At 41.0% G+C, this 27,993-nt stretch overlaps 1 protein-coding gene across 1 annotated transcript; it reads left to right on the forward strand.

Moving 5' to 3' along the window:
- Positions 1-27,810, forward strand: fbrs (fibrosin). Its single transcript, XM_037691660.1, has 18 exons — positions 1-769; positions 4,529-4,705; positions 5,003-5,029; positions 5,124-5,153; positions 5,431-5,479; positions 8,654-9,002; positions 9,084-9,310; positions 9,717-9,955; positions 10,059-10,103; positions 13,489-13,587; positions 13,886-13,954; positions 14,113-14,151; positions 15,507-15,578; positions 15,656-15,809; positions 16,026-16,106; positions 16,295-16,378; positions 22,716-22,932; positions 24,974-27,810. The coding sequence occupies exons 1-18, from the start codon at positions 467-469 to the stop codon at positions 26,481-26,483; spliced, it is 3,771 nt and encodes a 1,256-aa protein (XP_037547588.1). The 5' UTR covers positions 1-466; the 3' UTR covers positions 26,484-27,810.
- The last annotated feature ends 183 nt before the right edge of the window (positions 27,811-27,993 follow it).

Genomic DNA, 27,993 nt, shown 5'->3' on the forward strand with positions numbered 1-27,993 from the left:
TATGGTTTTGATAGCACGTTTGTCAGTGTGACTGGCTGTTTAGTTTCCCCTAGCATTGACGAGGTTTTTATTTGGTAATATATCCCGATTGGAACCTGTTTTTTTCCTGTTTACATGTGTCCAACATAGGTGGAGACAACATCAGGTATGTCTTGGCATCCGTTTTATGTGGTGGATCTGAGTCTGGGTTCGGATTTATTGAAATGACACTAAAATTTCGCAAAAAGACGGGCCGTGGTGCCAGCAGACTGTTGTTAGAGGACGGTAAATAAGAGCCACCGGTTCCATTTACGCCGTTTTAACGGGGGCTCCCGTTGAGGGCCTGCGTTGGTGGTGTCTTTTTGTTGTTGTTGTTTTTAAATTAGATTTACTTTTAACTGGCGGTTCGGTGCCTTCCACCGGACCGGGACTTGAGTTAAGTGCCTCCTGGTCCTATTGGAGCTACAAAGGGAGGAGGTGTTCGAGCATGGAGGGCCCGAGCCGAAGCGCTGGACTCCGACACAACCGACGGTCCCGTTCGCAGCGCGACAGGGAGCGGCGGAGGAGGAGGGTGGACCTGGCGGAGCAGCGGGCCACATCCCTGTCCTCGGGCTCCGATCGAGAGGCTCGTGGGACCAACAATGTCCTGGGTCCCCGTGGGAGAGAATGTCGGCCCGGATTTGGGAGACACAGGCCTCCACGTCGGAGGAAGAGAGAGTCCGTGTCCTGCGAGGAAGACATCATCGATGGCTTCGCCATTGCGAGCTTCATCAGCTTGGAGGCTCTGGAGGTAAAATATCATCTGGTGGGTTTTACACCCTCCATCAGCTGTCATCCCACTGATTGATCACTCCTTAATGTAAGGTGTCAGGCACACTTCACCTCTGATTTATTTTTTCAGACGACTGTTTTGATCTTTTTAATCCACATCATGTCCACGTGAAATACTGCACATAAAACCCATTATTAGCTCTGACACCATTTTGGAGAAAGCAGTTCAGACCAACCCCAAGGTCTCTCTAGTGACAGGTTTTGGAGATTCTTCAATTATTCATGCTCTAGTTCTGGGAGGTGTTGATGAGCTGCCTAATGGCTCATTAGTACAGACAAGTAGGAACTGAAGTGTAGTTACAGTCAGTCCAGAGGACCTGGTTCTTGTTAAGAGTTTTCTACCTGGATTATTGAGCATGCATCAGGATGTATATTATATATTCTGCTGGTTGTGTGCTGTTGAAGTACTTCTTTTGTCATGACGGTGAAGGAAATGAAAAAGTTCGTACTGAATTTAAAGCGTTTATGCGTCAACAGTAACATTCAGTATTTTACTTGGGCTCCTTGAACAAAAAGTTCAGCTCATTCAGGAGATGGGTGCTATGACGTTTGTTTTTTGTAACATTTATATCGTCCAAAATGTTTAACTTTATTACAAAATATAGAAGTGCACTGTTTCTTAAAAAACTGCTTTATCTTTGTCTGCTGCTGCTGCTATTAGCTATCTGGTATTTTTAGCTTTTACAAGCTGTTCTGCTTTTTTCCATTAGCTAACACTTTTAGTCTCCGTTCTGCTACTTCATGTATGGCCAGCCTTTTGCAATTGTTAATTTTAAGCTAGCATTTTGCTACTTTTAGTTTCTAGAAACTTTTAATGTTGTTTTTTCTGCATTGGGCTTTTAGCTGGCTTCTGCTCGTTTTACCTGTAACAACTCGGTTTCAACTTCTTTGGTGTTTGCCTTGCATTTTTTTTGCCACTTTTTCTAGTTCCTTGAACATTGAAGATATAGCCCAGCTCTAAAATAAACTCTGATTGTAGCTGTCAACATGTTAAACATATTAACATGTATGGTTCACTGACATTTGTATCAAGATGGAAAACCAAGTGGTTTGTCCACAGGTTGTGTTGTCAAACTGCCCGTTCACACACGCTCAAACAGACCCGCTGTTCTTCCTGGCAGCCACATTTTCCAGTCAAATCAAGCAGCAAATTTCAGGTTGGCTGTCAAAGACTGGTAACTGTAGACCAGCCAGGACGAACCAGTTCATACTGATGAGAAAACATCTTCTCAAGCCAGCAGCAATCTCTTTTTAAATAGGTTTGTCACAGATACAATCTTTTGGCACTCTGTTTTTGTGAAATTAAAATAAAAAGTGTTAAATTTTTGACAAGCTGATGCTGCTTATGTACAGAACATTCAGTCAAATAAGGGCATGTGGCATTGGAGCCTTTCACCGTTTAATGTTTTTATCTAGTAACTGAATTTAAATGTTATCTCACATTCAAATTACGGTAATTATTATTGGTCTCTTCAGCCTGTTTAAAGTCACCTCTTAAACCAAACAGATGCCACCACGAAGGACCCCTGGGATTTGGAGGTTTCAGTGTTTGGATTGTAATGCTAATGAACAATCAGTCACTAACTCCCATCAGTTTTATCTGTTCGATCAGCAGTTTATCAAAGCAGCAATTTCCCTTTTTGTTGCCTTTACAGCTGATACCTTCTAGTACTGCATAGTGAAGGGTGAAAAAGAAAAATGGGTTTCATTAAGCAGAGAGGCTTCTTCTTTTTTTATTTTGTAACATGGTGGTTATCTCTAGTTACTGGGTACGCTATTTCTCAAGACAAACCCATGTGCCCTTGTGTTTTTAATGGGTCTGTTTGAGTAATTTTTATCTTGAAGTAGTTATTATGATTTATCAACTAGAGATGTGGCATTTTCTTCTAAAATGCATTTTTTTTAAATGTGCAAAATATATTTGCTGAAGAAACTGAAACTAAGCGTTAATGGTAAAGGAAGCAAAACACTGGCTATAAGAAAAAAAACACTAGTTAAAAGGAGGCAAACTGCTAGTAGACACAATATAGCAAAATGCCAGCTAAAAATAAAAAGCAGTGTTTCCCCTACCATTATCCAAGGAGGGCACCTCGCCCTCTCAACAGAACCGAGCGCCCCGCTTATCCAAATCCTCCCGTCGCTGAAAGTTCTGTTACGTGACGACGGGGAGTGAAGATTGTAGCCACAGGATAAGTAGCTTTGTCCTAGCGTTAGTAATGTAGCACTCCGCTGCTAACACCCCCACCCCCGTTTGACAAGCGCCCTGCCAAGGCCAGTCATCTAGAGGAGCACTGAAAGAGGTAGTGAAAACACTAGCTAAAAAGAGCAAAAATCTAGCTAAGTGCTAAAATGAGTCAAATGCCAGTTAAAAGTAAAATAAGCAATAGGCTAGCTAAAAGCAGAAAAAGACTGCTAGAAGCTAGACATATCAAAAAGGCTAGCCAGAAGCTGAATGTAGCAAAGGGCAAGCCTAAAAAAACAGTAGCTAAAACCCACAAATCCCAGAGCAGTTGCAAAAAGTAGTAGAATATTAGCTAAAGGCTAAAAGAATAGAATGGCAGCTAGAAGTTAAAAATGTACAACGACAGCTAGAAGCTAAAATAAGTAGAAAGGCAGCTAGAAGCTAAAATAAGTGGAACGGCAGCTACAAGCTAAAATAAGTGGAACGGCAGCTACAAGCTAAAAGAAGTGGAAAGGCAGCTAGAAGCTAAAAGAAGTAGAAAGGCAGCTAGAAGCTAAAATAAATAGAAAGGCAGCTAGAAGCTAAAAGAAGTACAAAGGCAGCTAGAAGCTAAAAGAAGTACAAAGGCAGCTAGAAGCTAAAATAAGTAGAAAGGCAGCTAGAAGCAAAAATAAGTGGCACGGCAGCTACAAGCAAAAATAAGTGGCACGGCAGCTACAAGCTAAAAGAAGTGGAAAGGCAGCTACAAGCTAAAAGAAGTGGAAAGGCAGCTAGAAGCTAAAAGAAGTAGAAAGGCAGCTAGAAGCTAACATAAATAGAAAGGCAGCTAGAAGCTAAAAGAAGTACAAAGGCAGCTAGAAGCTAAAAGAAGTACAAAGGCAGCTAGACGTTATAAGAAGTAGAACAGCAGCTAGACGTTATAAGAAGTAGAACAGCAGCTAGAAGCTAAAAGAAGTAGAACGGCATCTTAAAGGTATATTAATTGCCCGGAAGCTCAGATATAAAAGTACAAAAATGACTACAGGTAGTCTAAATGTAAAAATAACTAAAGCTAGAGAGAACAATGTTTTTGAAGGTACTGAATAGATCTTAGTGTGTGTGTGTGTGTATATATATATATATATACAAACGTCAAAATATTTTGAAAAGTGTAAATGTTCTGAGCTGAACAGTTTGGTATATACCATACCGTTTTATTTATAGAGCACTTTAAACAGCGACTGGGCCAACCAAAGTGCTGTACAAACAGAAACCAACAGGCAGAGCACACAGCAACACATAACATAAAATCAAAATATAGAATCTGCTACAATTGCACAAAATATTCAGAAGTGGTTAGATTGTAGTGATGGGGTGGTTGAAGACATCTCCAGTGATGGTTGTACAAAAACTGTAATTCATTACACCATTTGATCGGTCCAGTCATGCACTTCTGTGTCACAACATTGTATGTGCATGTACTTTACTTTTTATCATCGTAATGACACGTAATGCTATTTGTAGATATTAAATCACCTTATTTTCTCGTCCTATCAGATGGACTGTTCTCTGAAGCCCAATCAGCGCACTGATATGCTGGGCAGGAGAAACAAGGGAAAGAGAGGCCCGGAGGAAAACGGTGGAGGGCCGCTGTCTGAGCCCGAGGAAGGAGTCCCGCACAGTTACCCCAGCAGCTGCTGGAAGAAGAGTAGAAATAAGAGAAGGAAGATAGAGGTGAAGAAGAAGCCCCTTAAAATGTTAATGTTGAGATAATTCTTGATCAAACAACCATGTTTATAGTTTTGTAGTGCCAATGACCGGTACTTCCTGCTATTCAAAAGAAGCGAGTAAAACTGGTTCACTGTCATGCCGTTGAGCAACATCTATGATACTTGGCTGTTTAAGAAATTAAGACCGTGTGGGATGATTCGTTAGAACCAGGAAAGGAAAACTTTTTAAAAATGTTAAAGACAAATAAATGATAAGATCTTAATTGCAAGTTGTTGAGGTTTATATTATTTTTGTTCACAGGGTCCTCATTTGGAGACTGGTTACATTGTAAGTTTTTGTTTTTCAAAATTACAGTCAATGTTATACGAAATGCTTCCGTCGATGCTAATTCCAGTTTTGTTTTTGTTTTTTTCTCTGTTAGTGTGACACTGAGAGTGACGCAGGAGACAAGGTGTGTATTGTTTGTGTATATATCAGTTTTAAATAACTCAATAATATCAAAAAGTTATTCAAATATACCCGTTATTTATGAATAAAATCTGTTTTTATTTACTTTGTTATATTGGTGTTGCTGCAGCACCCTAGTCACCCCTACTTTCCCTTGTCACAGTATCTTGAACGAGCTCATGACAAAAACTCACATTTTTGTGCTTGTACCTGACTCGTTTTAAATAACGTTGCAAATTTACAAATAATAATAAAGATCATTCTAACTTTTCTCTTTGTAGGCCTCCGACAACGACATGGACCTGGTGTTCACAGTCAGCACCAGAAAAGGTTAGAAAAAACCTCTGCTACTTCACAGTCGTGATGTTTATGTTGGTCAGCTGTCCCCTTTTAAATCTATATTTAGCAAACAATTACAATAGGTTTAGATTTAAAAACAACATGTAGCATTCAGTATGAAGTAGCTGTTGGATACAGGACGTTGGGAGTTAATCGCAATTGGTTTGTTTAAACGTTTTCCTTCTTGCATTTGTGCAAACATACCGTAATTCTATTCACGCTTCAGTTTTGGTTCAAGCTTGTAACGTTAGAACCATTCATTCGTGGACATTTTAAAACTGAAACTACACTAAAACACCAAGTATTAAGTGTGGGGAAAATTTTGAGGTATTGCAATTCATGCAAAATCATCAACTCTCATTTATAAATTAAAGACAGTGTTATAAAACATGTAAAACTTGGTACTTTACTGACAATAAATGATAGCATCCAACAGTTTCCTTTGTTAGTTATTGTGATAACATAAAACTCTGGAACAAACGAACAGACCACAGCAAAATGGTCAGTTTCTTTGTTCGGTCAGTTTACTGATTGAAAATATGTTCTGTTATGTGTTTTCTATAATGCACTTTCAAATTTCAAATAGAAATATTGTAATTTAGAACAGTTATTTGCAGAACATGAAAAGAAGTTTGAAAAAGGGAACGGGTGCGGTGTTTTCAGTCCGCAAATAATGCAAAGAACACAAGGTTATATTTCTTTTTAGATGGTACAACACTGTTGTTTTACATGGGAAGAGCTCTGAAATCAGTATTTTTGAAGACTCGATGGTCTCCACCACTCTTACATTGCTGTTTTTGGTGAGCTTTGCCAATCCTGGTGCAAACACTCAGTGTTTGATGCTGTGTGACCATCCTTCTTCCTCTTAATCACAATCCAGAGGTTTTCAACAGAGCTCTGGTCTGGAGATTGGACTGGCTGTGACAGGGTCTGAATCTGATGGTCCTTCATTCACACCTCGACCCCACTGAAAACCTAATGCTTGCTGTAATTTTCTGCCAGTTGAGACAAAAGCGAACACAGCAGTGGGCTTTATTAACAACTTCCGGGAAGATGGCGCCTGCGTACGGCTTGACTTCTGTTCCATCTCATCTCTCTCAAATTCTAGTGATTTGTTTAGTATCATATTTTGCTTTATCTAGCCTGTCAACCAACTGTGTTTAGACTGTTATTCAATATCATTATGATCGGCACACCTTATTTTGCATAAAGGATTATATGCGTTACCCGGGCCAGGTTTGCAGTTTTCCCTCTGAACTCGGGGTGACGTATCCTTTCAGGCCGTAGCCTCCAGGCTGTGGAATGCCCTGCCCATGTCTCTTCGTGTGGCTCTCTGTTAATTCCTTTAAAAAAGCAGCTTAAGACACTTTTATTCAGACAAGCTTTCAGTTAATTGTTTTACTTTGTTTTCATCAGCTGTTGTTGTTTTTGTTTTATTTTAAGCCTGTTTTTTGCATTTCTGTAAAGCACTTTGTGATTTTATTTATAGCCCTAATCGCGCGGGAGTAGTTTTACCTAGGGACCACATGCTATTTGTAATAATTACAGAGATTGTCTGTGTTGTTAATCCCGTGCGAATCGGCCATGTCAGTAATTTGTAAAGTAAAAATCCCCCCACAAATTACCTACTATATTTTGCTGAACTCCGAGGTCCTGTGATAATACTAATCCAATGTGAATAGGCATCTCTGTGATTTGGACAGAAATGGGCGGGATCTCATACGTAATGAGGCGTTTTTTTGTTTTTGTTTAAGCAAAATAATTTGGAAAAATATAGAACAAGGCTATTTTAAATGAACGCGCTGCTCGCTTCAGCTTTTATGCTGCTGATTCCTTCACCGCAGATGACAGCAGGTGCGGAGACGCGCGCGCGATCAGTTGACCCATCCATCCATCCATCCATCCATCATATTTACTCGCTTCTTCCTTTTCGGGTAGCGGGAGTTGCTGGTGCCCATGTCCATCCATCACTGTGCAAGAGGTGGGGACACCCTGGACAGGTCGCAAGTCCATTCCAACCGGCGAGTCCGCGGATGCCCGACCGCTCACGCGCGCGGCTGGTGACAGGCTGTCCGTCTGAGCATAACGTGTTTTTTTTTTTTTACCTCTTAAACCAGCCGGTCGGACCTGCCTCCTCCTCAACAAGTAGATTAACACAGTTTTATTTTGTGCATTCTTTAGTTTTCTTTGTGCTGATTCATAAAACCACATCAAAGCCTTAGACCGGCCCGGCCTGCACATTATATGGACCAGTCCGGTCGTGACAACGCAGCGCGTTAACATCATATCCAGAAGATGTCTGGAAATTTCAGCTAAATCTCAGGCTTTGGTTATTCCGTGCAAATGCGCCACATAAAAAGCAGACGTTGGGGAGTAATTTATTCATTACATGGGGTTCCTAGGTAAAACTAATCTCGTGCGAATAGGGTTTATGAAAAGTGCTATATAAATAAAATTTACTTACTGACTTTATACTTTTCCTCGTAAATCAGGTTTGGTTCAAGTGATCACCGGATCGGTCCCTTGTTAAGTAGAATACGGTGTTGGTATTCAACACACACTCGACTGGCCTCATACATGTAAAGATTAGTCTCTTCGTTTGTTACAAAACCATTTATTGCAGCCACATGTAACATAAATTCTGATGACATACAGCTGACGTTATCTGCTCCAATCTTGTTTCAAAAGTATCAGTTTTCTTTAAATTTACATGTAAATGAGAACATGTCTTGTAAATTCTGCCTTGCTTATGTGTACTGCACAGATGTGGTGCACAAAAGCTGCTTGGACACATATTTGGTTGCATGTAGTTATTTAGTGAGTGATCCATGATGTTCTTTATGTCTATCCAGTTTTTAGTACTTGAAGTTCTTATTGCAGCTTCTTTTTGTCTTAAACATTTAATTTAATTAATTTTAAAGATTAATTAGATAATAAAAAGTTTAATAATTTAAAAAGTTATATCTCAGAAACTTAAATTATTCTTGTGAGGTAAAAACAACTAGTTTTGATATAAAAAGTAATTTTCCAGCTTGCAGTGACTTAATGTAATTGCAGAAACGTTCTGGCCAAGTTTGCCGAGTCGGTTTCATTTACACAGAGAAAAACTTTCTGTGCAATGAGTGGGAGAGTGACGAGGCTGACCGATGCTCCTCTTTCTTTAAGTTGTGGATCCTGCTCCTGCAAACATGAGCACATCCATGGGCAAAACCTGCCCGTCTCTGTCGGCACGTTGTGGAGGGGTGTCGCGGTTCATGGTGACCCCGCGAGTATCTGGCCTGGAGCGAAGTCAGGAGAAAAGCCTGGAGCCGCACTTCCCAGATCCGGTTTCTTCTTCTACCTCTTCGGTTTACCTTCCTCGCCGGTCTTCCCACTCCCCGGGCGCAGCCTCAAGCGCCGTCCCCCGATCCAGCCCGATGAACGGGAACAGTACTCGCCACAACAGCAGCCCACCACTCTCCAAACCCAAACCCTTCCTCACGTTGCCTCCACGGTCCCACCCCATCTACAGCAGGTCTGTTTCTTTAATTTACCAGCATCAGGGGGATTGTGTTCAGGGACTGATGGTTTTTTTCCTCTACTTCTTTTTTCTCAGGAGCAGCACTCCAGCCAAGCCGCCATCGTCTGCATCATCCGTTGCCTCATCCTTAATGCGCCCTCCAACTCCTTCCACTAGCGTCTCTCTGCCCTATAATCGGGGTTCGGGCTCCTCGGGGCCCCTCCGACCCCCTTCCCGAGCCAACTCGGGGCCCTTCTTCACGTCTTCACCCGGTCTGCCTCCCCCTCCACCTCTGCTACCTCCTGCCAACTCAACAGCAGCAGGTACGGAGAGCAGACTTACCTCATTCCACCTCTGTTTCAGTTTGTTAGGATGATTCATTAGCTCAGAGGAACACGGTGGCAGCTAAAATAAACCAAACTCAGACTTCCTCTGGTGGTTGTCTGGGTTTGTCGAGAGCGATGAGGAAGTTGAACATTTGTGGACTGAGATCTACTTTTATTATCACAGCAACTGTTACCGTCTTACTACAAAGCAGAAGTTATGTATGATAACTGTCTTGGGAGTATATATGCAGCGTTTAAAAAACCATGACTGTGTTTTTATGTAAGGTTTCTGCTTATGAATGCAGCATTTTTTTTTTCTTTTGGTCAAACTGAGTTGTAGGTTTTAAAGGTTTATTTTCAGCTAATGATCCTGTCACCATCTCGTGCTTCTCGTTATCACCAGAGCGTGAGGGCAGACGCAGCGTGCCAGGGGATGAAAATAACTCCACGGCAATGGGCCGCGCCACACCCGGTGCTCCATCGAGCTCGGCGTCGAGCTCATCCGGCCGGACGTCTCAGAACCAGACGAGCATCCAACCACTGGCCTTCCAGTTCCATCAGCACAACCACCAGCACCAGCACACGCACACGCACCAACACTTCACGCCCTTCCTGCACCCCTCAGCCACTGCACCTCCCCTGGTGAGAACATCTGTGTTGAACTTTCCTCCTGCGTGTCTGGAATGTTTATGAAGCATTTTCATCTACGTTTGATATTCTTTTAACTTGTTGTTTTTGTTTTCAGTTCGAGAAGTATCCCGGCAAAATGGACGGATTGTACCGACATCCTGTAAGTATCTTATCCTAAATGGTGATGACGTTTAACAAGTTCTGACACTGGCCGATAAAGAAGAAAGTCTTAAGAGATTGTTAGTTTATTGGGGCGTCATGGGACACTCGTCACGTCAAAGATCGAGTGAGATTTTAACAATACTTTAAAGAAAAAGCTCACCTGATTGAACTCTTTCTTGTCTGATTTCATAAGTTTCTTCAGATCTTAGAACAGTTCTTCAGCTATATGCGACCTAACGTTCAGACTTTCCATATAAAAATATTTGTACAGAAATGTGATTTGTTTATTTTTGTCTTCACATTATCATTTTTATCAGTAAGAACACAGAGTTTACTGATATATATTTTTTACTTTAAGGTTAGCTAATTCTCATGTTAACTCAAAAAATAAATGGGCAACAGAGACTCTTCGTCTCAGCACGTAGCTACAGAGGCTGCAGAAAATTTGATCTTTTTACAGTTACTAGTGTGCATGTTTTACATCAGAAATTTTCAATGCTTTGGGGTCTTGATAGTTTCATGCCTACTTCTGGTTCATTTAAATTCACATAACGGCCCGGCATACTCCAGCCGAAGCCAAACAGTCGACTCGCGAGCACGTGGTTACGGGGCGTTTGTTTTTGTGCACACCACGAGACCCAGCGTAGAGCTCCTAGGAAAGCCCTCCCGCTGCAGTATACTGTTTTTTCCACCGTACACGTCACTTCGCCGTACACGTCACTTCGCCGTACACGTCACTTCGCCGTACACGTCACTTCGCCGTACACGTCACTTCGCCGTACACGTCACTTCGCCGTATACATCACTTCGCCGTATACATCACATCTATTATGTGTCACCGCTGACGACCTGGAAATGTGGGCCGAACCCAGAAATGTGGGCCGGTGTTGTGCCAAAAATAGATTGGCTGCCAAATGGTGGCCGCGGAGGGAGCATGCACAGGAGGACTTTAAAAGAATTTAACAAGATTAACACTTAAAAACAATTATTTATTTGCTCGAAATTATAGTAAAGGTGTGTCTCAGTTTAACTTTTCCTTAATAAATGAACTTTGATGGTCAAATCAGCTGCATTTCAAAAGTCGATATGCGGAAGTAGGAACGCGCAGAGGGACGAGTTGCTGTGTATTTCTTTGAAATTTAACAAGATAACCACCTAAAAACAATTATTTGTTTGCTCACCGTTATAGTAAAGGTGTGTCTCAGTTGAACTTTTACTGAATAAATGCACTTCAATTGTCAAATCAGCTTCATTTCGCTGGGGCGGCGCAGCGAAATGAAGCTGATTTGACGGTTGATCCAAGCGAGCTGGATGACGGTGGCTTTCTATGGCAAGCCGATTGTGTCATTAATAGCCACTTTTACCTATTACATGATACAACGGCAAACCCAACTACTAGAGTGCCATCTAGTGGCTGAAAATGGTATTGTGGAATGAATGAAAATGGTCGTATCTCAGCCAAAAATTGGTTTATAAATATGGGAAAAAAATCCATAAATACGTTGTTTCAGCTTATAAATCACAGGACTTGCAAATTATGCAAAAAATCGTGACTTATAGGTTGAAAAATACGGTATGTCACTGCACAGGTTTCTTCCCACCAGAGTCTGCACTCGTCCCTACTTCCGTTGTTTGGCCACAAATCCGTTATGAAGAGAGCGCCACACTTTTCAGCAGACAGACTCCTCTATATACAATCTCTGCACGATCTCCATCAGGAGTTTTTGGCCATTTGTCTAATTTAGTGTGCTTGTTTAGTCGTGCAGCTGAATGTCCGAGCACAGATCCGCATTGAGAAACACGCCCACGCACATCTGACCAATCACACAATACTTGGCAGATACACCTGGGAGAAAATGTTCGGCCATGGCCTTGTGTTGAGAGTAGGGGTTGAACGACTACATCATTTTAAACTCGACTTTAACATAATAAAACTCTAGTAGAACTCGAGTACTTGATGACATCATAGGATCTAAAGATGTAAAAATAAATAAATAAAACCGCAAAAAAGGTAATTATTTACAAAAAATGACCAACAAAACATTGGGAGAGTATATTATGCTCCTATCATTTATCCTACTGCAAATAAGTCACAGGAAAAACTATTAGTTATTATTGTTATTATTATTAAGCTGCAAACGTGAAAGAAACGTGCGGCACGTCAAAAACGAAACTAAAAACCGTGGGGCGGTCGACCACCCCGCACCACCGCCTGCAGTGGTGCACATTAGGTTTAGTTTTGGAGATTAATATGTTTATAGGTTATTATAGGTTTAGAGATGAATATTTTTTGCTTTTTGTTTGTGAAACGAGGTCAGAGGAAGCTGGTTCTGGTTCCCATATTCTGTGACCTCCAACAGTGCATGTAACACCGCCCCCTACGGTCACAATATACAGTGGTTACAGAATATGGTGTAACACTGGTTCGCAACGCACTCCAAACAGTCAGGAAGTTGATTCATTCTTTGTTCCCTAACCATAGTTGAACTGGAAGATTCATCTTTAGTGAAATATTTCCAGACTGTTGATGCATTTCTACCTGTTTGCCAGGACTGGGCCTGCTCCATCTGTCTGCTTGGAGGGAGCTATTTTGTAGCCCGCGCTCGGTGCAGATCACATGACACGTGACACAATGACGTAACGGCGACGTAATGACGTCACCACGAATACTTGACGTGAAATTAAAGAACTCGATGGATGTCCTAGTAATCGATCTGTCGCTTACTCGAGTAGTCTGTTAAAGCCCTAGTTGAGAGGCGGCAGGCGAAGCTGCTCTGAACAAAACAAAATGACGAAATGTTCGTCATGCAACTACGAAACTGAGAGCCGATTTCAGCAGTTTGATGGAGTATGCAGGGCCCTTTGATCTACACTATGTTCACATGTTTTAGCTTCGCTCTCCGGTCGTTCCAACTCCACGGAACATTACACTTCGCTATCACAACATAAAATACCATTAAAACTAATTTGCATTTGCTTATAACGGCCAATAAACAAGTAGGTGTAAAGAACCAAAACAATATAGATTAACGTCTATCGGAAGTAGCTAGGAACCTGTTTGGGGACGATTTCACACATGCACGTTAGTAACTGTAAAAAGCTCGACGACAGCTGCTGCCTTAAAAAAACCACGACTCGACTGACTCGGCCCTTGAGCCGAACATGTTTGTTTAACCTGGTGCCGCACAAACGACTTAACGGGGTGGAGACGTTGTGGTGATATTTTCAGACAAAAATTATAAATCTCACAAGATTTTGTTGCACCCCAATTAGTTTTTTTTTTTTTAATGTTTCTGTCCAAGAGTAGAAATGGATTTAATTGTCCTCCTTAACCTTTTACTGGTCACTTATTTGTGTGCCTTTTTTATTTTATTTTATTTTAGTTCTTCCCACAATACACACCACCCCCAGTGTCAAGTATTCAGCCTGTGATTCCTCCCTCTGGGCCTTTTAGCTCTTTGCAGGGAGCATTTCAGCCAAAGGTGAGAAACAACTCTCCTCGTCTCTTCACCTCACATTATTGAAGTTTGCTGACGTGAGAGTTTATTTGATCCCCCGCGCTTCAGGAACTAATGATGAAACGGTGTTTGATTAAGACTAATTTGACAAGGAACTCTAAAACTTTGAAGCTCACATGCTGCACGTTGGTCACATTAAAAACATGACACGTTGCACCAGGGCTGTTCAGAAGAACGGCAGATTTGGCTCTCTTGAAAGCGTGTAGCTCGGTAAGCTGTGGCTCATGTGTTGTGCTGTGTTTGACAGCCTCTTGTCCCTCAGGGAACGGCTCCTGATCTAACAGCACGACTCGGGGTTGTGCCTCACCACCTGCAGCCCAAGGACCCCAGGGTAAGGACAATAAGCTAACATGCTACCCCAGCTTACGTTTGCCAGTTAGGATGTGCTGCAACATGGGCCTAGTCAGAGCAGTAAAGAGTGAAAAACTTGACTTAAAAAAAAACAGTGAGATGTGTTTAAAGTGGTCTTGCACTTTTGTTCTCTTGTAGCTAACTGATCCTTTTGGGACATCGTTGAAAATCAGTAATGTAAGCAAAAACAGATGTTTTTGAATCTCTCGACTCAGCCTTTTCCACTGTCTCGCTGCTTCACTCATTCTGCACTAATCTCACTCGTAATCCTAACTGCTTCTGGTCTGTTCTCTGCCCTTGCACACCCAGTTAGATATTTCAAATCTAAAAATCACTCGGTGTATAATGTATGTGTTTTTCTTTTCTTATGTTCGTTGTTTTTCCACTCTTTTTGTGTGTGTCTAAATACATAATGGTGCAGGGTAGGCATGGGCCACTATGAGATTCTGGTAATATAACCTCGAGCGAAATACCACAGTTTGATGGTATTAAAACAAAAAATTAAAACACACAATTTATGTGCTTTTATTGAAAATCATTTTAGATTTGATGCACAGATTCAAATAAAGAGAAAACACGAGTGAACATGTTGACAGCTGATCTTTGGCTAATTTCTGATCAGCTTTTTTTATTTTGCATTTTTATTTACAATATTTAAGATCAAATCAAATATTTTTTTTTTTTTTAACTTAATCTAAAATATTCAGAATAGTTTTATAATTCTGGCGCAAAAGGTTGTTTTTAAGCATTTTTTTAATAGATGGAGCAGCTTTTTAAATAACACTGTAAAGAGTTGACCTTTCTATTATAAGACTTATTTTATGTTTGGCTAATTGTTGTTTGTACCTGAAAGACAAGGTGTGTTCCCCTTAAAAAAAAAAAACATCTATAACTAGAGACAGGGCTGGAAGCCTGAAGTTGAAACCACACAAGACTAGTGCCCCCTGGTGGTTTCTGGCAGTACAGTTTTTAAATCTCGCCTCCTCTGTGTAAACACAAAAGATATTTTCCTGACTTTCCTAAAACACCCTCTATGGAAATAGTTTGTTTCTGGTGTTGAATTGTGTAGATTCAAATAGCTCTTACCCTGCTGCAGTGTGCTCAAATATGCACCGTTTTAAAATAAGTGTAGTTTTCATTCGTTATTTGAGACGTTTAGTGTCACGTTACACTGTGAGAAATTATATATATGAAATGTTTTGTTTCAAAATAGTTGCTTTTAAAAGAGAGACAGGTGGTAGATGAGCCAAGACTGGCTTTTACCTGCTGGATGGATGCATTCTTTAAACAAAGAAGAAGTTTTAAACAAGCCTACATGTCCTGTTCCATTTCCTTTTTGACCTTGTGATTTTAAAACTTTAAACCGGTAACCGGCCCATGCCTAGATTTCAGCTAGCTCCAACCTCTTGCAGAGGCTAGCCGAAACCTTATTGAGCAACAAGAAGAACATCTGACTCTGTGTGCAAAGGCTTTAAAGTTGTGCATGCAGTATTCTTGGAATATTAAAGTAAACCCGTTTGATTTTTGTGCAGAAACCGGGGAAGTGGTGTGCTATGCATGTACATGTGGCCTGGATGATTTTAAGCCACCAGAGAAAAGTAAAGGTAAGTGTTTCTTCACATGAACGAATGCCTTGCTGATGGTTGTGAAACCACATCAAACCGCTCCACCCGTATTTCAGCTGATGCAGGCTGATCCTCACAAGTTGGACTTCCGGAGTGACCTGCTGGCCCGTTTTCCAGGAGCTGTAGGTCTGGGCCAACTGGGGCCCATGGGAGGAGCCTTGCCTCCAACTCACGACTTGACCAGACCTCCCAATCTCTTCCCAGCTGCAGGTGCATGCTTAAACATTCTCTTAAAAAATAAAACTAAAAGGCATATTTACTGTTTGGCAATCTGAAAAGTTAAGATATTTTTGTATAAAATAGTTCTCTACAAAAATAATAAGTTTTTGTCGTTGGTTTCAGCCCGTGTTTCTCTTTGCATTACCTTGAAGTTCTCGATACGATTCCTCTTTGACAGTTGTTTTAATTTTAACTTCTTTCCTTTAGGTGCAGTCAATCCATCTTCAGCGCCTTTCATGTCTCCGTCAGCACCACACTCCTCTTTCCTCCCACCGGCTGTACACTTAGGTAGGAGAAGCTTTAAAGGTAATGTTTTAATTTTACTTTCAACATTGACGGGCTCTTTATGTTTTTGGCATTTTAATAAAGATCCTTACTTACTGAGACTTAATTTAGCTCCTAATCCATGTATAATGTTACAAGACATTTATGTCCACTCAGCATTTCTGAGGATTATTGTGTATTTTTCATTTTAGATCCGTATGGTCGATCCCCACCCTTTCCTCCACTGGGAGCTCTTGGTTCTGGTGCCTTTGGAGGACTTGGCAGCCCAACACTGGGTCAGTTTTACAGTTTCATCGTGCTTGAAACAACAAAAAAAACAAGCTTAAACAATCGGTTCAAAAATTTCGAGTTATGTTCTTTTAAAAATCCACACGTTGTGGGCGTTCAGAACTAAAAAGAGCATTGTGTTGAAACTTGCTCTGTGGGGGCAAAAAGCTTCACGTAAACAGGAGGAGATCCAAAAGGTAAAGTTTTAGTAATTTATTTTATTAGACAACAAAACACTGCTTGGCAGTTCATAATGCCGAGCTCTTCTCAGACATCCACTCCTTTTTTAATTAATCTGAAGCTTTCAGAACGTTGGCTTCATGTCTGGACAAGCGTCGCCGTCCAACCGTGCAATTTTATTTAATCGCATCTGAAGTCTGGTTTTAATGCAGTTATATTTTCAGAAAACTGCATCCAGTGTTATGGCTTATTAACATGTGACACTGTGTTTTAAATGTCAACAGTTCGAAGTCAAAAGTAAACAGGTTGTCTCACACATTACGCATCTTTAGTCAAATGTTCAGAGTGTTAACGGTCGGTCAGATCCCGTTTAGAAGGACTGAGTAATTGTTTTGACTTTTCTGATGCATTACTTTCCAAAATAACACAAAGTTGTGTTAATGTGTTTGACAAATGCCTTATTTTAAACAATCTGCTGAACTATCTCTCCGCTTGTAATACAGCAAAGATTATTTCCTTTCTTAAAGTAATATCGCACTCGGCTGCAACGAGTTGCACGGCATTCGCCGGGGAGTCTTGAGAATGTCTCGAAATGTTTGCAGAAGTTTTCATTTCCTTCACTCAGACGCTCGAAGTCTTGTCGCTTGAATCTTGAACATGTTCACAAAGTCTCTACAGCAAGTTGTTCTCAAAATAATCACAGAGCTGCAGGTCTCTCTAACCCAGTGCTTCTCAAACGTGGCTCCTGGGGTGCAAACCCAAATATTAACAGTGCATGAAATACTTGATTATTTTAAGTTATTTTTACTACTTGAGCTATGAATATTGAATTTTTTTTAATGTCACCCTCATCAACTTGGTCCTCTATCATCTATTGAACATAATAAACAAAAGTTATATAAAGACAATAAGATAGTTATATTTGAAAACAACAATTTATGGACTTTTGTTTGGCTAAAGGTACTTCACCATTAAATAACTGCACTACTGGTAAACTACAGTATTCTTCAGACTATAAGGCGCACTTAACCTTTAGTTTTCTCAAAAATCAGCAGTGAGCCTCATAATCCGGTTCGTTTTATGTATTAATTTTGGTTGTGCTTACTGACCTCGAACTGATTTTATGTGGCACACGGCGCTCAAAAATCTGTCAAAATGTTTTAGTTTCACTTAATGCACCTTATAATCCAAAAACCACGGGGGAAAAAATTATCAGAATTAATGTAACAAAACTTCATTACATTATATTTATATCATTAAATGTATTACATTCGTCACATTACAGATATATAATGTTTTTGTTATAATCCCATGTAATATTGAAATCTGCAGAAATTTATGACAAGCCACAAACTGGTGAAACTGACAAGCTCACAGAGAGAAGAACATTGTGAGTCTTGAAGAAAACATGAAGGTGAAATGGAGAAACACCTTCGCAATAATCTTGGGCGAACACATAATCTATATTAACGCTAACATATGTATAGCTCTTAAGAACTAAAGCAGCAGGAACAGCAAGACTAACAGGCTGCGCATTCTCCCGCAGCGTCGAAACAGGTTTTGGTACAACACCTGTCCCGCCTTGAGCTTTTAGAAATGAAGCGATCGTTGAGGCGTGGACGACTCTCATTTATGTAGCGCTTCGACAGATTAAACGTGACACACTTCACCCCCTTTAATAAAGCACCGTGAACGGATCGGTTTAGACATCGTCGATTGAAATCCTTGATAAATAAAAAAATACAGCTGCTCTGATATTTTGTGCGTCCCTAAAAGAGGTTCGGATTGCAACGAGGTGTTGCAACGTTGGTTCCGCCTGCAACATGGGAAAACAAAAAAAAAACATTCAGCGACGTTGCCCCCCCTGACCCGGTCCCCGGCACGCCCCTCACTCTGAGAACCCTTCTCTAACATCTAGTCTAACATCTAGCTCTTGATTTTCTCGTGGGCTTCTCCAACAGTTTAAGAGTGCTAGAGCTATATTTTGATATTTTGACTTCTCTCAGTTCAGGCAGTCGATGAAAAAGTGCATGACTACGGTTCACCTGAAGCTAAAGCTAACCTGATGAGATGAAACCGATCAAACTTGATGCATCTTAATGCTTGTCAGAAAATGCTCTTCTGCATCAACGTTTTAGTGATTTACTTTGTTTCTTGAACGATGAAGGCAGGAGCAAAAGTAACTGGACTTTGCTTCATATTCATAACACTTTTTGAATAGCTCATGTTAGAGGTAATAAAGCATCTGTTACTTGAACTGATAATTCAACTAAAAGAGGAAACAGGCTTGTATGGAATGCTTTGTTATTAAAAACCAGTCATAAAGCAAAAATGTCTGAATGCTTTTTATTATGGACAGTTATAACTTAGAGCCATAATCTTCTTTATGGAGACCCACTGCAGTAAGTAGAAACAGTTGGTGCAGCCGTCACAAAACGTTGTGCTATGTGACTATAAGGGCCTATAACGTACATATAACACAGTTTCAGTGCTTAAGTGTACAATGAATCAAAGTTTATGGTTGTTTTCTATCACTTGCATACTTAGATGAAACCATTATGACATTTCTCTTGTCCTGTACAGTCTGAGGAAACACAGAAATGATAATTGGTCATTACTTTGCTAATTTAAAATGCTAAAGCTTAATGTTTGCTTGTTTGTGGGGTGAGTGTCTCTACAAAATAACTCCATCCAACATGGATGTAAACACTTGGAAGTAAGACCGTGATGAAAATGAAGCTCGAGTTCATTATAAGGATGCAAATAACTGCTGAAGTTACAACAAAGCACATCTGACATTCATCATCATCCGCCGCAGCGTGTCGTCACGTCTGCTGATCGTCATCAAAGTTTAGAAGCATCACCTGATTTCTGAACACAAAACACAAGGAATAATCACAGTCGGTCAACTTGGTTGTGGCATTTGAGCATTGCATCAAGACAGACTTCTTTTAAAGGCTCTGTGGTGACTGTGATGAAAAAACAAACCCAGTCTTTGGCTTTTAGTTGGAGGAAGAAGGAAAGAAAAGATTCTTCTCAGTCACGTGTTGTTTGGTGGTTAAACTGGGTTATACATGCAGCTTTGCACCAATAAACAAAAAGATGATTAGCTTGTGTCGGTCAAGTCTGTGCTGGTTATCTCTGCCACTCAAAACCAAAAGGGTTCTGAAACTTTCCCTTTTTAAATGCATGAAAAGGTTTGCTGCCGCGGTCTTCAAAACCAAGTTTCAAAGATTGCAGCTTTTATAAAATCGTGTAAACTAGGGTTGCGTTGTAATAATGAAGGATGCACAGTATGCTTTTGTAGAGAACAAATCACAGGTTGAGATTATTTTAATTAACGGTGCGATAATAAACATAAAGTCCTGCTTCTTTTACGTTTGCAGTTAAGGGCTTGGCTACTTTTTTGTTACAAAGCTGTGAACCCAACAATTGTTTGTGCTGAAAACAGAAACCGGTATGGTTGATGCTTCTATTCTGTTCATTGGCAAATTCTGTTTTGTAGGTTGAATTACCTGAATGTTGGACTAGGCCTGTTGCGATAAACAGTAAATCAATTAATCGTATAATAAATGAAAATTATCGACCTCGTTTTCATTTATCGGCTTTATCGTTTCTTCGTGTCTCTCTCTTTCTACTGAAGACACTGGATGACAAAAGATTCAACTCAGCTCTTCACTGACCCCTCTCTTTCTCTTTTCTCTTTAAAATCCATCTTAACGATCCAAAATCACGTTTTTGGATCGTTAAAAGCAGCTAAACTGAGAAGCTAAGCTACGAGCTAAGCTAACAGACCGACCTCCGGGAATAAACCTCCGTCTTGTCGAAGTTCAAAATTCACGGTTGAAACCCGTGCCTTTGTGTGAAAGTTGTTTTTCTCTGCAAAAAGAAGCTGAGAACTTGTTTAGATTTTTTTTTTAATTAAAAGCTTTGCGTGACAAATGCTACGCTAAAGAGCTCAAACCACACCGAGCATCCGCCATTTTGAGAACCGAAAAACAGAGAGACAGCCCATGTCACGTCAAGGGGCCTCCCTCCCATTTTTCTTAGTCACACTGCTTGCTCCCTCACTATCCATCCTTAGGTTCCAACAGTCTTATACTGCCATGTGGTGGTCAAAAAAGATACCACACTCTAAATTACCCTAACCAACCTTTCTTCTTAAATTTGACAATAATTACTCATTATTGTCAAATTTTAAACAATATTATCGTTTATCGCAGTAATTTCTGAGACTATTCATCGCCCAGCAAAATTTGTTATCGTGACAGGCCTATGTTGGACCTCTAACCCTCCTAATAAAATCTGACAGTTGCAAATAAAAATGCTCAAGGTTCAAACTTCTCAGGCTTTAGGAAGATGTGAGCGCACTGGCATGTAAATTGGCGTTCATTGTTAAGGATGACGGCACCAAACATCTGTGCATCTAATGCAATACATGGGAAGTAGTTGGCAAACAAATTGCAAGGGAGTCTCCAAATTGTCTCGAAACAGTCACAGAGGTAACTCACTTGAAATGGCAGAAGGCTTCATACTTTCCACCTAAACCTTGAACATGCTCAAAGAAATTGTGCTACAAATTTTCTTTCAATATAGTCACAGTTGTTGTGGACGTCTTGAACCCTTTTCACTTTAGATTCTGTAAATTCTGCACCAGAATTTTACCTCCTGCAGAGGAGCTCTATTTTAACAGGAAACGTCTGAGACTAGTCCCGATTGTTCTGGTCTGAAAGCATTAATGATAAATAATTACATAAAAACTGGTCCAAATTTGTATATCTTCATTGTAAGTGTACTGCAGTAGCTTTAGTCATTAATGTGGGGCAGCTCACTGTCCTCAGACACCCAGAATTCAGTGGGACTGCAACAAAAATGCCTATTTTCTTAATTTTCTCACATTTTAAGCCACTAACTAGTCTCCAGTTCCAGTTGTCTTTTAGATGCTTCTTCAAAGGCTAAACATTTGACCTACTGGGCAAAGTCCTAAAAAGTCTGAAATGAATCGTCTCAATTTTAGGTTTTAACGAGTTTTAAATTCATTCAAATTTTTCCATTTTCAGTGTCCAAATTAATTTAGGTATAGTTTAAATGTGTACTTTTGTTCATTTATTGCTTCAGAGGACTTTTGATGTTTTTACACTGTTAAAAAAAAACCCTATCTAATCACACAACAGCCCTTTTGGAAGAAATTTGATGGGCAATCGGCCTTCCTTGAGAAATAAACCAGTTGCTCTGCTCCTGAAACTGGCCTTCTGCTGGTTTGTTAAAATGGTTTGGATTGAATTTGAAAGGGAATACATTTTAAATTTAAATTTTACAATGACTCATTTAATGTGAATCACACGGGTCTTACATTTGGATCTCGAAGGTTTTAAGTTGCCTGACTGGAATATGCAGAAACCCTGGATCTACCAGTCCACGTGTTCTGTCACCTCCACTCACACTTCTTGTGTTAACTGCCTGACATTTATGATCGATGCTCTTCTCTCCCCTTAATGCTTTTCTTTCCTGTCTCGTAGCACAGCTACAGCCCAGCTGTCACACAGACATGCTGGGAATGCTGTGCAGAAGTTTGTCTTTGAAATACAAGTACAAGGTTGTATGCACTACTTTCATTAGCCACAAATACTGGGTGCAGTCCAGTTACAAGTCCACCATAACAACGTGGGCGAAACGTTTTTGGCAAGGCTGGAATGCGCTTGTGGTCTGTTGGGATTTGTTGCGATGTTTAATTTTGTTTGATCAACTACACTAAGCTGGACGAGTTGCGTCAAGTTCCCAGTGCTGAACCCTATTAATTACAGGGATACAAGAAGTTGGAATGTTTAAAAAGGACAATTAAAAACAGTTTATGTACATTTAGTTTTGTTCTTTTTCCCTTTTTTGATACTTTTGTACGCTTTTTTGTTACTTATTTGTTGATGATTGCTTTGATGGATCATAGCAGACGCTAACAGGGAGAATTTATGCAAACTGTTTTCTTACACAAGATGGCTAAAGTAGTTATGAAATGATTCCATATGGTTAAAAATGTGGATTTACGTTTTACAGCAATAATGTTCTGCCTTCTATCTGTATCTTTCTGTCAGAGACCATTATTCTCCTACACAGCAGCAGCAGCTACACTGCATTTTTCTAACAATAAATCGTCTTTGTCACCTGTAGCTGGCTCTATGTTTGGCCCTAAAGACCCACCGCCCAATGCAGTTGGGGGCTTGTCCAACTCCAACCATCACGACGCGTGGAATCGTCTACACGGTGGTCCTTCTGGGTTCCCCGCAGCCCACAGCTGGGTTAAAGCAGCAGAAAAAAGGGACGAGAGGGATCGAGGGAAAGACGGGGAGAGGAGAGAAATCCTCCACATCAAGGATGAAAAGGACAGGTACTTTTAAAGAAACAGATTTATTTTATTGTGTTGTTACCAAGTGCTGATGGTATATTAGATCTGCTCTGAAGAGTAATAAAACAAGGATCTTTCTTCCCCTTCTGTATTTCAAGAATAAAGTGTTAAATTAATCATCAGACTAAAGTGCAGTCTTTAAAATGTTTCAGTTTTTTACAGTAAGAAACTGAAAGATGCACATTTGAGTCTTGACTTCTTAAGTAAAGTATTGTATGTTCCCATACAAAGATGAAATTGGCTCTCTGCATTTAACCCATCACACCTGGGATACACCCAGGTGGAGCAGTGGGCAGATATGCAAGCGCCCGGGGAGCAATTCGAGATTAGGTGTCCTGCTCAGAGACACCACGAGATGTGCAATGACCGGGGACAGAAGGACCTTCAGGTCCCGAGTCGGCTGCCCTGCCCCTACACCCTCTCGGCTCCATAAAGCTTTCAAAGCTTCTGGTTTATGCTGCAGTATCTGTTTTATAGGAGAACAGCAATGTAAGGAATTTTAACAAGCTTCAAAAGTATTAGAGATCGTATTTTTATACGCCAGTCGAAGGCGGGGTTTATTAATACCCTGTTTTTCACCCTATAAGTCACTTTTAAAAAAATTTTTTTGCATAATTTGCTTGCCCTGCGACTCATACGCTGAAGCAACGTATTTATTTTTCTCATATTTATAAACAAATTTTTGGCTGTGATATGACCTTTTTCATTAATTCTGACTAAAAATATTGAACACTACCATTTTCAACTGCTAGAGGGCACTCGAATAGTATGGTATGCCGTTGTGTCATGTAATAGGTAAAAGTGGTTATTAATGACACAATCGGCTTGCCATAGTCTGCCGCCTTCGTTCTGCTCGCTGCTTGGAGCAACCCTCAAATCTGCTTCATTTCGTTGCACCGCCGCAGCGAAATGCAGCTGATTTGACCGTCGAAGTGCATTTATTAAGCAAAAGTTAGACTGAGACACACTTTTACTATAATTTTGAGCAAACAAATTATTGTTTTTAAGTGTTAATCTTGTTAAAATCCTTCTATGCACGCTCCCACGACCACCATTTGTCAGCCAATCGATTTTTGGCACAACACCGACCCACGTTTCCTGGTTGTCAGCGGTGAGGCGTAACAAATGTGATGCGTCAGCGGTGACGCATAAAAGATGCGACGTATTTATGGATTTTTTTCACTTTATTAGACATATTTGGACTGATGCAACTTGTAGGGCGGTGTGATGTTTACAGTGGAAAATACGGTATTATAGTCTCCATCTGTTCATGAACTTTCTCTGGTCCTTCCCATAACTTCTCATTCGTTCAAGATAATTTAACAAAACTTCATACTCTTATGCATCATCGCTAAACTGAGTGTCCCGTAAACTTTTTCATCACCCAGCTTCAATGTTGAGGTCACAAATGGAGGTTTAATTTTGTACAAGGCGTTTGCTTGTCCCGACCATTTCTATAGATTTATGTATAATAGTTTGTTGACGGCACTCTTGTTAAGGTAAGTACTCTGTGTATGTGAGCTTCTTGGGATAGATTGAATCATGTTCTGTCAGTTCTGTTATATATATATATATATATTTTTTTTTTTATACCTAACCCAGTTCAATGCACCCATAACCCTCAGAAAATAATACCTGAATAACAAATGAGACGATCAGGTTTAGAAGCACAACAGGGTTCACTTCCTCAGTTTAAGTCTTGTAAAAAACTTTATCCTTTTTGTGTCAACTTTTTTTGTGTCAAGTAAATTGACATTTTTGTCAATTCTGTAATACTGACATTTTAATCTTGACATTTACACTTTATTCTAACAGTGTTAATAAAGTCCTCTTTGTTTTTTTCCTTCTGAGTGGCTCTTATAAAAAATTATGAACCATGGAAGCATTTTACTATAAACCATTGGAGGAGAAAACACAAACATGACTGAATTTAAAAAATGTTTTCTCTCGTCATCGTGAAAGTGTAAGTTTTCTTTCCTCTCCTAGTTTTGGGTGACCTTTGATTGAGCATTTTGTTTTGCAGAGACAACATGCTGTATGGCCGACAACCTGTGAGAATGTCTCCAGTCGCCCCCTCCTTCAAGCCTCGCAGTAGCACCCCAGTCTCCCACATAAACGGACACAGTAGTGCCCTGGGGGGGAGTGGTGGACCCATCGAGGACCTGACGCGAGGCCTAAAGAGAGACAGAGACCGCGAGAGAGACAGAGATGGAGACAAGAGGCCGGTGACATCGGTGTCCTCGAGAGGTCCCCCTCTTGGCTCTTCACCTTTAGTAGCAGAAAGGGACAGACCGCGGTCTTCCTCGTCTTCTGTGCTCACCACTCCACCACCTTCCAACCGCTCAGTCCCCTCACCTTTGGACTTTTATCCTCGCTCACAGACTCAGATGGTACACAGCCTCCACACCGACCCTTCACACCCCCAAAGAGACAATAACCTCCCCGCTTCATCTACAGCGACTTGCTCTGCTGCTTCTTTGTCTCAGGCCAAGAAGCCTGACCGCACCACAACGCCTCTCCCTAAAGCTCTGCCTTTCCCGCCGGTTAAAGTCAAAGAGGAGAAGAAAGAAGAGCCAGAGAACAACTCCAGCTCTCTCCATTCTTCTGTGCCTAGTCACAGCTTTGACCGCCCCAACAGCCATTCACACCACCACAGTTCTGGGACTCCATCTTCTTCTCTGTCACTCACTCCCACTCCCCTTGCACCACCCACTCCAAGCACTCCCACCCACCTGCCCCTGCTGGACCGCTCTAGAGCAATTGAAGCATTAGTTGCAGGTCCAGAACGCTTTTCACACCATCAAGGACCGCCCCAGGGTCCACACAGCTTCACCTGGGACCCCTGGAGAGAAGCGGCAGCTCAGCATCGCAGAGAAGCGTTGGCACTTCAGTCAGATCCACATCTCGCCCTGCGGTCAGGTCCACATCTGGCTCGGCTCTTCCATCAGAGACAATTTCTAGAGGCAGAAAGAGCTGCAGCTGTAGCTGCAGCAGCCGCGGCTGTACCTCAGCACCCTCCCATTTCTACCTCCACCCCCTCCTCCTCTGCTGTTCGCCCTGAGTTCGGCCTGATGGCCTTTGATCGCCCCCATCAGCTCGGACCCCCAGTTGGCAGGCTCATTGAAGAGGAGCAGCGAGCCCAGATCTTGAGGGAAGACTTTGAGCGCGTTCGCTACTTTGGGATACACCCACACCTCCCCCCTGGCTCTCATCTTTCAAGCCCAGCTGCCGCTCACCTGGAACAGCTCCATCATGGCCTTATCCCCCACCCCCTCTCCTCAGGAGCCAGCGCTGCTTCCCAACACCACCCCGGCCTGTACTCTCGTCTGGGTCCGATCGCCCCGCACCACATGCCCAACGGCATCTTCTCAAAGGCCACTGCAGACTTGGTTGGAGCTCTTTCAGTGGGGGCACCGCCTCCGCTCATTCCGTCCATCACCAGTCGGTCGTCTACGCCTCCTCGTGGCTCAAGACTCGGAGGGCCAGGTGAGCTGGCGCTGTACAGCACCCACAAAGATGGAGAGTCCAGATAGTACTGGGACAACACTGGAGGAGATGAAGGGAAATGTCTGGATCACTGTGCTACTCTCAACCTGTCCACTTTTCCTTTTATAGACTACTAAACCTTCCCAGTTACACAACCAAACCAGCTCCAACCCCCCGCCGAGGAAAAACTAATAAAAAGAACTATGAAATGTAACCGTGATAGGCTGGAGTTGATGGTTTGGATCAAAATGAAAGACTCACAAGATGCTCGTTGGTTTTATCGGTGCAATTTAAGGGTCACGGTCTCTGTGCATCCTTGATGTTTTTTGTTTTGTTGCCTGTTGTTTGTTACAGCGCAGAGTTTTAAAAGCTGTAAGAAGCTGATGACAGATTTTTGTTGTTTATCGGGTGATTTAGGACCCGTGCTTTTAAGCAAGCCTTTTCCGGGTGTATTAAAAATGACTTCCAGAGAGTTAAACACCTTAAATTTTCATCTTTAACTTGGTTTAACTAATAAGATGTTTGACCATCCTCTAGTCTTCAACGTAATCAGGTAGAAAGGTTTGTTCAATACTGCGGTAAAGTGGCGCTTTCTCTTGTTTTTATGTCTGTCACTGAGAAAATGCAGATTACTGTGAGACCATTTAGATCAGATCAGTAAACATCATACCTCAGTTTCCTGGTTTACCCACAAATATAACTCCAGACTTTCACCGTCACTGATAATTTGTTCATGTTTGGCAGTTTTTGTTTTGTTAGTTTATAAAGGGGTGTATGGTAAAATGAGCTGTGCTACACTGTGTGAGTGAACAGTGTTTTAGAGCTTCCTTTAACCCTTTCCCAGTCTCCTCTTGACTATATGAGCAGGACCAGATTATAGTAGTCTAGAGAAATTGCCTTTGTAATTATTATTCGTGACATTGATTATCTTCTATAATAATAAATATATTCATTATGTTTTTTTGTCATTGTTTGGTTATCAACCAGCACTCTCTCCGCAGGAAGTAATCATGTTAAAGGCTTGCTTCACGGAAACCTTTTTAATGCTTGTGGACATTTAAAAGCCTTATCTGTTGCAGCCTCCGGCCACTTCGAGGAACTGAGCTGAGAGCTTTGCCTGAGTCACTGGTTGTGCACTATTTGTTGGGACTGTGGGAGCTTGTACATTGAACTGTTGAGCTGTTTTTGTCAACAAAAATAAGTTATATACACACAAAAAAAACGTGAAACATCTGCTGAAGAACTGAAAAAAGAACAAAGGATGTGTCAAAATGCAACTGAGACAAGTGGGCGTCCTGAGAGGGAAAAGACTGGGTCGGATATTTTATTATGACCATTTTATACCTTTCAACCCCTCCCCTAGAGACCACAAAGAATAATTATTAAATGAATTGTTGTTAAGTCTGTGTGGGGCTTTTTTATTCTGAATGATATCAAAACTCAACAATGTATTTTTTTTTTTTTATCACAAGCGATTTTTTAAAATTTAAATATGACTTCAATTCAAAAATACTTTATTAATCCCATAGGGAAGTTAATTGTTATAGATCTTGGTTT

The sequence above is a fragment of the Nematolebias whitei genome, chromosome 17 (assembly GCF_014905685.2).
Source record: "Nematolebias whitei isolate Nwh7 chromosome 17, NemWhi1, whole genome shotgun sequence".
NCBI lineage: Eukaryota > Metazoa > Chordata > Actinopteri > Cyprinodontiformes > Rivulidae > Nematolebias > Nematolebias whitei.

What these genes read in the sequence shown, in the direction of transcription:
- fbrs (XM_037691660.1), top strand. Translation starts at nt 467, where the DNA reads ATGGAGGGCCCGAGCCGAAGCGCTGGACTCCGACACAACCGACGGTCC. An exon ending in ATAAGAGAAGGAAGATAGAG is followed by an intron (nt 4,706 to 5,002) that starts GTGAAGAAGAAG and finishes TTTTGTTCACAG; the next exon opens with GGTCCTCATTTGGAGACTGG. An exon ending in CAATCTCTTCCCAGCTGCAG is followed by an intron (nt 15,810 to 16,025) that starts GTGCATGCTTAA and finishes TCTTTCCTTTAG; the next exon opens with GTGCAGTCAATCCATCTTCA.